The sequence below is a fragment of the Scyliorhinus canicula genome, chromosome 4 (genome assembly GCF_902713615.1).
Source record: "Scyliorhinus canicula chromosome 4, sScyCan1.1, whole genome shotgun sequence".
Classification (NCBI taxonomy): domain Eukaryota; kingdom Metazoa; phylum Chordata; class Chondrichthyes; order Carcharhiniformes; family Scyliorhinidae; genus Scyliorhinus; species Scyliorhinus canicula.
This window is the reverse complement of record NC_052149.1, coordinates 139,079,863-139,092,221: the sequence shown is the minus strand read 5'-3', so window position 1 is coordinate 139,092,221 and position 12,359 is coordinate 139,079,863. Positions and strand designations below refer to the sequence as shown.

The 12,359-nt window shown below is 47.0% G+C and overlaps 1 protein-coding gene across 3 annotated transcripts in view; it reads left to right on the top strand.

Annotated features, from left to right (window-relative positions):
• LOC119965041 (serine/threonine-protein kinase 32A-like) overlaps positions 1-12,359 on the top strand; it is a 416,342-nt gene that overhangs the window by 273,302 nt on the left and 130,681 nt on the right. For all 3 annotated transcript variants that reach the window (XM_038795261.1, XM_038795260.1, XM_038795262.1), the window contains exon 9: positions 11,269-11,394. In XM_038795261.1, the coding sequence (XP_038651189.1) occupies positions 11,269-11,394 (126 nt within the window). The remainder of the gene's footprint in view (positions 1-11,268; positions 11,395-12,359) is intronic.

Genomic DNA, 12,359 nt, shown 5'->3' with positions numbered 1-12,359 from the left:
TTGAGTCCCCAATTACTAATGTTCTACTCCTTTCCCCCCTTCCCTTCTGAGCAACAGGGACAGACTCCGTGCCAGAGGCCCGTACCCCATGGCTTACCCCTGGTAAGTCGTCCCCCCCACAAGTATCCAAAACGGTATACTTATCCAAATTATACTGCATCTGCCATTGGTTTGCACACTCACCCAACCTGTCCAGATCTTGCTGTGGGATCCCTGCATCCTCGTCACAATTCACCCTCCCACCTAATTTGGTATCTGCAAACATTGAGATGTTACATTTTGTTTCCTCATCCAAATCATTAATATATATTGTGAATAGCTGGGGTCCCAGCACCGATCCCTGTGGTACCCCACTAGTTACTGCCTGCCAATTTGAAAATGGCCCATTAATCCCTACTCTTTGTTTCCTCTCTGCCAACTAGTTTTCTATCCACCTCAATACATTTCCCCCAATCCCATGCGCTTTAATTTTGCACAATAATCTCTTATGCGGGACTTTGTCAAACGCGTTCTGAAAGTCCAAATATACCACATCGACTGGCTCCCCTTTGTCGACTGTACTGGTTACCTCTTCAAAGAATTCCAACAGATTTGTCAAGCATGATTTTCCCTTCATAAATCCATGCTGACTCTGACTGATCCTGTCACTGCTTTCTAAGTGTTCTGCTATAAAGTCCTTGATAATGGATTCAAGCATTTTCCCCACTACGATGATAGGCTTACTGGTCTATAATTCCCTGCTTTCTCTCTACCTTCCATTTTGAATATCGGAGTGACATGAGCTACCCTCCAATCTGCAGGGACAGTTCCAGAGTCTATAGAATCCTGGAAGATGACCACCAATGACTATTTCCAGAGCCACCTCCTTAAGCACTCTGGGATGCAGATTCTCAGGCCCTGGGAATTTATCCGCCTTCAATCCCATCAGTTTTCCCAGCACCATTTCTCTGCTAATGTTGATCTCCCTCAGTTCCTCCTTCTCACTAAACCTTTCATTCTCCAACATTTCTGGGATCTGATTTGTGTCCTTATTTGTGAAGACAGAACCAAAGTATGTATTCAATTGCTCAGCCATTTCTTTGTCCCTTATTATGAATTCCCCTGTTTCTGTCTATAGTGGGCCTACATTTCTCTTTACCAATCTCTTTCTCTTCTGTAGAAACTCTTAGTGTCAGTCTTTATGTTCCCTGCAGGCTTCCTTTCGTACTGTACTTTTCCCTTCTTAATCAATCCCTTCGTCCATGGGACTGAAGGGGCGTCAGTGTGGTCACCGATCTGTGACAACCACCGATTTGCCCCGGGGGGGGTTGCTGGATGGGGGCTGTAAGAGATGGCAGTGGGCAGGGATTGAGAGATTTGGGGACCTATCAATCCTGGAGAGCTTTCCGATCTTGGATGCATTAGAGGAGGAATTCAAGCTGCCAGGTGGGAACGGGCTTCAGTACCTTCAGGTGTGGACTTTGTACGGAGGCAGGTTCCAAGCTTTCCTCGCCTCCCTCTGAGGGGACTACAGGAAAGGTGATGTCAAAAATAGAGGTTAGAGAGGGGAGGGTTTCAGAGATATTCAAGGAGTTGATGGAGTGGGAAGGGGCCCTATCCGGGAGGTGAAGAGGAACTGGGAGAGCTGGAAATTGAAATTCATCCTCGTCATGTGCCAGACTTGGCTTGATCCAGTTCAAGGTGGCCCACAGGGCCCACATGACAGTAGCCCGGATGAGCAGGTTCATCGAGGAGGTGGAGGATAGATGTGGGCGGTGTGGGGGTAGCCCAGCGAACCATGTACATATGTTCTGGGCATGTCCAAAGTTATGGGGATTCTGACAGGGATTTGCAGACGTTATGTCAGAAGTCCTGGAAGGGAGAGTAACTCAGAGTCTGGAACTGGCAATATTTGGGGTGTCGGAAGATCCGGGGCCAAGGCTGGGAGGGAGGCCGATGTCCTGGCCTTCTCCTCCCTGGTGGCCGGAGATGGATTTTGCTGGTGTGGAGGGACTCGGAGCCCCCGAAATCAGGAGTGTGAGTCAGCGATATGGCAAGGTTTCTCAGTCTGGAAAAAAATCAAGTTTGCTTTGAGGGGATCAATATAGGGGTTCGCCCGTAGATGGCAGCCATTCATTGACTTCTTCAAGGAAAATTGAACGTCAGCAGTAAGGGGAGGGAGGGGAAAAGAGGGGGGAGGAAAACAGGAGGCATGGCAATGTTAGATAAGGACAGGGAACTTAGTGTACAGGTAATTAGGGGATAGGGTGGGGATAGGAGGGGAAGTTTTTTAGGTGTTTTGCGTGTGTCGGTCCACCTGGTCGTTTAAGAAATGTTAATGTGTTAAACTGTGAAAATTACAAATGCTTCAATAATATATTTTCTTTAAAAAAAAATTGATTATAGCTTAATGGCCTCCATTATGGAGGCTATATTCCAGAGTTATTAATGGAATTCAAATTCCACTGGATGCCCCAGAGCATTAGCCTAAACTTCTGGATTACTATGGGGCAGCAGGGTAGCATTGTGGATAGCACAATCGCTTCACAGCTCCAGGGTCCCAGGTTCGATTCCGGCTTGGGTCACTGTCTGTGCGGAGTCTGCACATCCTCCCCGTGTGTGCATGGGTTTCCTCCGGGTGCTCCGGTTTCCTCCCACAGTCCAAAGATGTGCAGGTTAGGTGGATTGGCCATGATAAATTGCCCTTAGTGTCCAAAATTGCCCTTAGTGTTGGGTGGGGTTACTGGGTTATGGGGATAGGGTGGAGGTGTTAACCTTGGATAGGGTGCTCTTTCCAGGAGCTGGTGCAGACTCGATGGGCCGGATGGCCTCCTTCTGCACTGTAAATTCTATGTATTCCAGTGACACTATCACTACGCCATCATCTCCTCACTCCTTGAAGATTTACAATTATAATCTTTATCAATGTCACAAGTATGCTTACATTAACACTGCAATGAAGTTACTATGAAAATCCCCCAGTCGTCACACTACGGCATCTGTTCAGGTACACCTGAGGGAGAATCAGAATGTTCAATTCACCTAACAAGCGCGTCTGTCGGGACTTGTGGGTGGAAACCGGAGCACCCAGAGGAAACCCACGCAGACACAGGGAGAATGTGCAGACTCCACACAGACAGTGACCCAGCCAGGAATCGAACTCGGGTCCCTGGTGCTGTGCGGCAACAGTGCTAACCACAGTGCTACCGTGCTGCCCATAAAGTCAAATTATATTCGTACAGTAGGAAAAGCTCAGCGGTCTGGGAACTCTGGATGAGGGAGGAATGCTGCTCCCTCTGGTGGGAGGTATGGACAACCACCACAATGAAAGTCTCCTTTATTTAGGCTAAGGGCAATTCAACAGCCCTTCATTCTGATAGTTGCAGGATTTTCCTCTGATCCTTTTCAGTTGCCTTTGAATAGCTACCTTCGATGAATAAGGAGACAGTAAACCTCAAGATCATAATGTATGTTGAATGATGTAGATTTCAGTCAAATTAAACTTGAAATAATATGGAGGTAGGGAATATGGAAGACTTGGGGGGAGGGAGTATGGAAGACTTGGGGAGGGGGACAAGAGGAAGAGAAGCTGAATGTGATGAAGATTGTTTCACTTTTTGTTTCTTGGCAATGTTTTCCCCTCCCCCTGCTCACTTCAAATGGTGCCATGTGATTTTTAACATCCAACTAATGAGGAAGACTATGGGGAGCATGACAGTTGTACCTTTGTTCGTTTCCCTGTTGATGTTGAATACACAGAAAAAATAGTGGGCCAGATTTTGAAGTCAGCAACAAACACATGCGTTGACATTTAATGGGCTTTTTCACTTAAAATTACTGTCAGCCAAACATTCAAACAGTGCAATGTCTTCTGCAAGGTGAGGCCTGTGTGAACAAGAACAAGCAACTATGTATCTGCTTAACCAATCAAAATTAAAGAATTGTTAATGAGCAGTGCAGAGTTTAAACCAACTAGTGTCAGCTGGTACATTGAATTGAATATCAAATCAGATTTGGAAAGAAATGTAAAGAAAGGAAAATTTTAAAAAGCTGAATAAAGTGGGAGAGACAAAAGAGACTGAAAGAAAATGTTTTAAAAATTATTTGAATCTTTTAGTATTTCCATCCTTAAAAGCTGAAGGAATGAAACTCAACTATTATTAAAGTTAATTTGCAGTACCAGAGTTTGTTTGGTAGTAATTCAGACTTATCACATTATTATTGCACTGGAACAGGCAGCCCTTAACGTTTTCTCATGAGTTTAGTGGGCATATGTCAGTTAGATACAGCCACTTCATGTCATTCAACACACTTGAATGACGAGTCTCTCACGGAGATACCATTATCACCCGGCTTCTGGCACAGCAAGTTATCCTGGACAATAAACTCCTGATTGACTACTTTAACTGCTCATGTGGAGTTGCTGAAAGTGGATGTCCAATTTATACATTAATAATGGTGATTGCTTTCAGTCTCATTGTTATTTTTAACCTTAAACCATCCCATTTTGGTTTTTTTTTCCTCAGTCATATCTCAGTCATAGTCTCCCTCTGCTGCAAGGAAAATAACCCCCGTCTGTCCAATCTCTCTTCATAACTAAAAGTCTCCAAGCCAGGCAACATCTTGGTAAATCTCCTTTACATCTTTTCCAGCGCTATCACATCCCTCCTATATTGTGGATTCCAGAACTGCACACAATACTCTAGTAGTTGTAGCCAAACCAACGTTTTTACAATTTCAGGACAACCTCCCTGCTCTTAAACTGTACCAAACTGTCTAATTCATTTATATAAATCACAAACAGCAAGGGCCCCAACACTGATCCCTGCAGGACACAGGCTTCAAGTCAGAAAAACACCCATCGACCTGCTTCCTGCCACTCAGCTAATTCTGGATCCAACGTGCCACATTTCCTTGGATCCCATGGGCTCCAACCTTCGCTATCAGTCTCCCATGTGGGACCTTCTCAAAAGCATTGCTGAAGTCCAAATAAACTACGTCAGATGCATTTCTCTCATCTACACACTTGGTCACCTCTTCAAAAAAAGTTGGTTAGAATGACCTCCCCTTAACAAAACCATGCTGAGACCTCCAGTGATGAGGATTGCTGAGTAGCCACACACCAGGTGCTTCTCCTCCAGAACACAGCAATATAGGCCCTTTTGGCTGTATTTAGCCCAGAAAATTGGACTCATTCAACCCCTAACCCACAAAGACAACAGAGAGGAAAGAATGCCAAGAAGCTGTAGCTCGAGAGGCCGCTGGGAAGCCAAAAACTGCAGAAAAGGGCAAGAGCAGCAGCAAGCAGGCCAGTGGACCAATGAGACGAGGGGTCCCTGGCCACCCACGAGAGAGGGGGCTGGCGATCTGGACAACATCCCCCCCTCCCTCCCCCACCTGAAGATGGTTGGAAGATATTCCTAACTAAGGAACTTACCACAACGAAGGACAAGATCACGGCAGGGATCCAAATGCCGAACAAGGTGATGGAGGCACTGGCCACCATGCAGACGGCGCTTGACGGGATGAGGGGAGGCTGGAAGCCCAAGAGAAAACGATCCAAGAACTCAAAAGGCATCGACGAACCAGTGCAACCGGATTGTTGCCCTGGAGGCCGAGATAAAGAGGTTGGTAGCGACCCAGGGGAGCCTGAAAAGGAAGGCCGAGGACCAAGAGAACTGATCCAGGCGACAAAATTGTGGGTCTGCCAGAGGGAATTGAGAGCAGAGATCCAACCGACTCCGTGGCCCAGATGCTGGGCAACCTGGTTGGAAGGGACAACTTTCCCAAGCCGCTGTAAATCAGCAGGACCCACAGGTTGCTCCGGCCAAAGCCCAAGACCAGGTAACAGCCAAGAGCGATAATAGCCAAGCTACACAAGTATCAGGATCGGGAGAAGATCCTGCATTGGGCTCGGCAGATGAAGGCAAGCAGTTCTGAGGGACACAAGACATTGGAGCGGACCTGGCAAAGCGCAGGGCTGAATTCAACCATGCCAAGTCAGCCCTGTACAAAAACAATGTTAAATTCGGGATGTTATTCCCAGCCAGGCTCTGGGTGATGTACCAGAAAAAGGAGGACTATTTTACTATCCCAGCAAAGGCGGACAACTTCGTCCGTACGAAGGGACAAGACAAAAGGTGAATGAGGTAGTGGTGAGAAAGCGAGCAAAATGGACAGTTTTGCACGGGACTGCACTGACTCACTTTGTGTAAGGGAACAAGCTCTTAGGAAGGAAGGGCGAGTGCAGCAGAGCACAGGGGAGAGTGAGGAGGAGACAGAGAGGACACCATCAGAACGGGCATTGGAGGGGTCAGAGCAATCCTGGGAGGGGTCCACCACACTAGCGGGGAAAGCTAACGGCAAAAGCATGAGAGAGGGGGGCTGGGCACATCTCCCAATGGGAGCGAATATCTAGCAGGGCATGGGTGGGGGGGGGGGGGGACAGAGATAGGGGGTGGGAAGGGTGGGGACCAAATAGAAGGGGGGCAGAGGAGAACAGAGAGGGGAATAGAAGGGAGGAACACAGAGATAAGGAAGGGAAGGCTCTAGGCTGCCTTTAGCAGGTCAAGTTCAGATAGATGGAGCAAAATGACACCATAAACAGCCACTTTGGAAGCTCCCTAATCAAGAGGAAACCCCGGAACGCAGGGGCCCGGCCTCATGGTCAGAACGATGACCGTGGCCCTCTAACAAATGGAAACCCCAGAGAGCAGGGGTGCATCCACCAGTTAAGTATAGTTGATCTCGCAGGAATTGGGGGGACAGAAACCCCCCCCCCCCCACCAGGATAGTCACCTGGAACGTCAGGGGATTTAACGGCCCAGTGAAAAGATCCAGAGTCTTCGCCCACTGGTAAAAAATGATAGCTGAGATAGTCTTCCTCCAAGAGACGCACCAGAGGGAGAAGGACCGACTGCAGGTAAGGAAGGGCTGGCTGGGTCAGACCAACCATTCCTGCCACGGGACGAGAGCTAGGAGGGTAGCAATTTTGATAAGGACGGTGTTCACAGCGAAAAAGACGGTTACAGACCAAAGGGGGATGGTACATCATGGTCAGCGGTGTCCTAGACGAGGCACCAGTGGACCTGGTGAACGTATTTGCACCAAGTAGGACAACGTGGAATTTATAAAGAACACCATGATGGAAATCGCCGGCATAGATACGCACCGACTGATCATGGTGGGACTTTAACTGTACAGGGCCTACTGACACAGATCAAATCACAGAACGGGGAAAACGGCAGGCATGGCTCGGGAACTGGGGACATTTATGGAGTTGATGGCGGCAGTGGACCCATGGCAGTTCATGCACCCAGTTGAGAAGGAATTCTTATTCTTTTCACCAGTACACAAGGTCTACACCCACATTGACTTCTTTGTAGTGGGGAAATCGGTGCTTCCAGAGATAGTCACAGCGATCGTAATCTCTGACCACGCTCCACATTATATGGATGTGAAGTTGGAGACAGATCGTATCCAATGCCCATATGGAGGTTGCCCACAACCCTCAAAGTCTTCTGCCAGAAAACCGCACAGGCCGTAGGTGAGTGCGTTACGAACAACCGTAACGGGGAAGTCTCACCTTCCATGTTCGGGCAGGCACTGAAAGCTGTGATTAGGGGAGAAATTATAGCCTACAAGGCTCGTAGAGATAGGGAAGAGAGGGCAGCTAGGCGTCAATTGATCGACTCCATACTGGAGGTCGACAGACGGTACTCCAAGCCCCGATCATAGAGCTGCTGGCGGAGAGGAAAAAGCTACAAATGGACGTTAACATGCTTTCCACCAGGAAAGCAGTGTAACAACTTCGCCAGGCATGGAGGACCTTTTATGAGCATGGAGACAAGGCTAGCCTGCTGCTGGCTCACCAGCTGAGAAAGCAGGCAGCTACACGGAAAATAGTGCAGGTGAAGGATAGTAGAGGCAGACTGTTGGCCGAACCATAAAAGGTCAACCAAGCATTCGAGGCCTTCTATCGGTGACTGTACATCTGAGCCCCACAATGGGTACTCAGGGCTGAGACGGTTCATCGATAGCCTGGACATGCCAGTCGTGGAAGACGATAGGTGGAGGGTGCTGGAAGCACCAATAGGATTGGGAGAGGTCATGGAGAACATCAACTCCATGCAGGCAGGGAGTGCTCCGGGACCCAATGGGTTCCCGGTGGCCTTTTACAAACAATTTGCATTGGCACTCGCCCTGCACCTGCAGGAGATGTTTGTAGATTCACTAGTGAGGGGCACCCTGACTCCAACACTCACACAAGCCATCATATCGCTGATACCCAAAAAAGACAAAGACCAATGGAATGCAGATCATACAGAACCATTTTGCTGCTCAATGTGGTAACAAAAATACTCGCAAAAGTCCTGGCCAAGAGACTGGAGAGCTGCGTACCAGAGGTGGTCGCAGAGGACCAGACAGGCTTTGTCAAAGGTAGGCAGCTAACTGCGAACATCAGACGGCTGCTGAATGTGATACTGACCCCATCCAGGGAGGGAACACCAGAGGTGTCCGTCTCCCTGGACACAGAGAAGGCCTTCAACGCAGTCGAGTGGAATTACCTCATCGAGGTACTAGAGTGGTTTGCGTTAGGAACAGGGACTCCCTGCCTGCATGGAGTTGATGTTCTCCATGACCTCATGGTCCTGAAAGACGTGCTGTTAGGTAATTTGGACATTCTGAATTCCTCCTCATACCCGAAAAGGTGCCGGAATGTGGCAACTAGGGGCTTTTCACAATAACTTACTTCATTGCAGTGTTAATGTAAGCCTACATGTGACACGAATAAAGATTATTATTATGAAACTCCTGTGCAGCATCCCCAAGGTGAGCATTCGGACAAACACCACCAGCTCTGAATACTTCCAGCTGGACAGAGGCACAAGGCAGGAATGCCCACTGTTCCCATTCTTGTTCGCCCTGGCAATTGAGCCGCTGGCGACTACCCTGTGAAATGAAAATTGCTTATTGTCCCAAATAGGCTTCAAATGAAGTTACTGTGAAAAGCCCCTAGTCGCCACATTCCAGTGCCTGTTCGGGGAGGCTGGTACAGGAATTGAACCCGCGCTGCTGGCCTGCCTTGGTCTGCTTTCAAAGCCAGCGATTTAGCCCTGTGCTAAACCAGCCCCGAGGCAGGAGGCTGGAAGGAAATCCAAAGAGGAAGCAGAATTGCTTCAAATAGTTTCCCCACCGCTGAGGTTAGACTGACTGGCCTGTAGTTTCCTGGTTTATCCTTTCCTCCCTTCTTGAATAGTTGTACCACATTGGCTACCGTCCAGTCCTCTGGCACCTCTCTTGTCGCCAGAGGTGAATTGAAAATTATACCAGCGCTCCTACGATTTAATCCCTTGCCTCACTCATCTGCCTGGGATACATTTCTTCCGGCCCTGGAAATTTACCTAATTTTAAGCATTCCAGACCACTCAGAACCTCATCTTTGCCTATGTTAATTTATTTATCACAGTCCTTCTCCCTGATTTCTATACCTACACCAACCCTCTCATGAGTGAACACCGACACAAAGTATTCATTTAGAATCCTATCTATGTCCTCCGGCTTCACACACAAATTACCACTGTGATCCTTACTGGACCCTACTCTTTCCCTAGTTATCCTTTTACCCTTAATGTACTTGTAAAACAACTTAGGAATTTCCTTTATTTTACCTTCCAGTATCCTTTAGCACACTGGGCTAAATCGCTGGCTTTTAAAGCCGACCAAGGCAGGCTAGAAGCACGGTTCAATTCCCGTACCAGCCTCCCCGAACAGGCGCTGGAATGTGGCAGCTAGGGGCTTTTCACAGTAACTTCATTAAAGCTTACTTGTGACAATAAGCGATTTTCATTTTTTTCATTTATCTGCCATAAGTCTCCCTTTTTCTTCTTATTCAATGCTGTATAGCCCTCGATATCTAGGGTTCACTGAATTTGTTGGACCACCCTTTTTCTTGACTGGAACATGTTGGCCCTGTATTCTCCCTATTTCTTTCTTGAATGCGTCCCCCCGTTCTCTCACAAATTTATCTAAAAGTGTCTGCTCCCAGTCTACTCTGGCCAAATCATTTCTGATCTATTCAAATCAGTCTCCCCCAGTTTAGAACATTAATCTTAGGCCCATCCTTGTCCTTTTCCATAACAATCTTGAATCTAACAGAGTTATGATCACAGTCTGCAAAATGCTCCCTCGTTGAAACTTCAACCACTTGCCTGGCTTCATTCCCGAAAATTAAGTCTCAGTGACAGCAATAACTTCGTACCCTCATGTTTTAATTTTTCAATTCATCTGCCTTGCTTGTCAGACGTCTTGCGTTAAAATAAATACCATCCAATCTTGTCAAACTCCCCTGTGACTTAACTGGTCTAGATATTCTATGCCTTCCTTACTCACTTCATGTCTTCTAATTTTGGCTGTGCGTCTATCACTGCTGAAACTTCACTTCGGATCCCAGCCTTTCAGGTGCAGGAAGCATCAATGTGACTTTTTAAATTCTTTCTCCGATATGGGCTGTTGCAGTCAGTGAGGAGGAGGTGCTTCCTAAGTGCTGTTGAGGAGGAGTCCCAGGAATTTAAGCCAACAACCATGAAGGAATGGCGATATATGACTTGGGTTGGAATGATTTGGGAGTGGAACTTGAAAGTGAGGATGCTTTCATGTACTTGCTTCCCTTGTTCTTCGAGGTGTTATCATGATCACTGCATTTTTCGAATGGATCAATGACTTTGTTACACAATGATCCAAAAGAAAGCACCTTGGTAAATCTCTCAAAAGTATCAACATAGCTTATTGGATACATGAACAGCCAACACATACTAGTGGAATAGAGAGATGACAGAAATCTGGGGAGGTGGTGGCATAGTGGTATTGTCATTGGACCAGTACCAGTGACCCAGGGTAATTCTCTGAGCATCTGGGTTCAAATCCTACTTTGGCACATTGTGAAATTTGAAATCAATAAAAAAAACTCTTAATCAAAGAAATCAAAAAAAAAATTAAGTCTAATGATGACCATGTTGATTGTTATAAAACCTATCTGACTCATTAATGTCCTTTAGGGAATGAAATCTGCTGTCCTTGCCTGCACTGGCCTACATGTGACTCCAGACGCAAAGCAATGTAATTGATCCTTAAATGGCCAAATAACAAGTGCAATCAGGGATGGACAATGCTCACACATCTCATGAATGAAAAAAAAAGCATTGTGTGAAACTGATTTGAGCATGTTGTATGAATCTGTTTTGTTGGATAGTCCTCCTTCCATTTGTAATTTTTATTGATTCTTTTCAGCTGCTTACGGTTAGCTCAACCCAGCGCCTCTCCAGCCTGGCTGATATGCAAGGTTCTCCTTACCTGGCAGACATCAACTGGGATGCTGTATTGGAGAAGAAGCTCACAGCAGGCTTTATTCCCAATGTAAGACATCTCCATTTACACCTTAGCTGGTTATCTAAACATGCGTGACGTACTATTCGGTTAGAGGATCTTTCCATGTTTTCTTCTTTTGCTAATTGCTGGTTACTGTTTTAAACAATCATCCTTGTAGCTGTCCACTTACTAAGATCTAAAGCCCATCTGTAAGAACTTGCATTTATATCACATGTTTTGCTACCTACATGCAACTCCAAACATTTTGTAGCCAATTTTTAAAAGTATAGTCACTGTTGTAATATCAGAAACGCAGCAGCCACATTACGCACAGCAAGATCCCACAAACATTAAAAATATAATGGCCGGTTAATCCATTTTAGTGATGGTGATTGAGGGATGAATGTTTACTGGGCCACTGGAAGCAATGGGACTGGCAATCAGGGGGTTTGATGCTGCTGAGCCTGATCTTTTATTATTGGCAGCGAAGAAGGTGTTGGGCTGGTGTGGGGACCATGAGGCAGTTTGGGTGAGGAGGGTATCGGGTTCATTTAGGGGGTTGGGGTTGCGGGCAATGGCGACTGCCTTACTTCCAATTTCTCCAGGAAAATATGGCGGCATATGGTGGCAGCACTTTAAATTAGTAGCGGTGTCGAAGTTTGCGCCAATTTGTGATAACCACATGTTTGAGCCGGCAAGATTGGATGCCAGGTTTCGAGGCTGGGTGGACAACGGGGTGGAAGGCATAGGGAGCTTATTTCTGGAGGGGCGGTTCACAAGCCCAGAGGAGTATCAGAGACATTTGGGCTTTCAAAGTTGGAAAGCAGCTACAGGTGAGGGACTTAACATGAAAGGTCTTCCCGTCATTTCTGGTCGTGCCGCCAGCCTCATTATTAGAAAAGGTTCCGTCGCTGGCCGGGATGGAAGAGGGTAGTACCTTAGGAATTTACGGGAGACTGCATCCCCGGTGGGGATTAAGGCCAAGTGGGAGGAGGAGGATGTGTGTTGTGAGG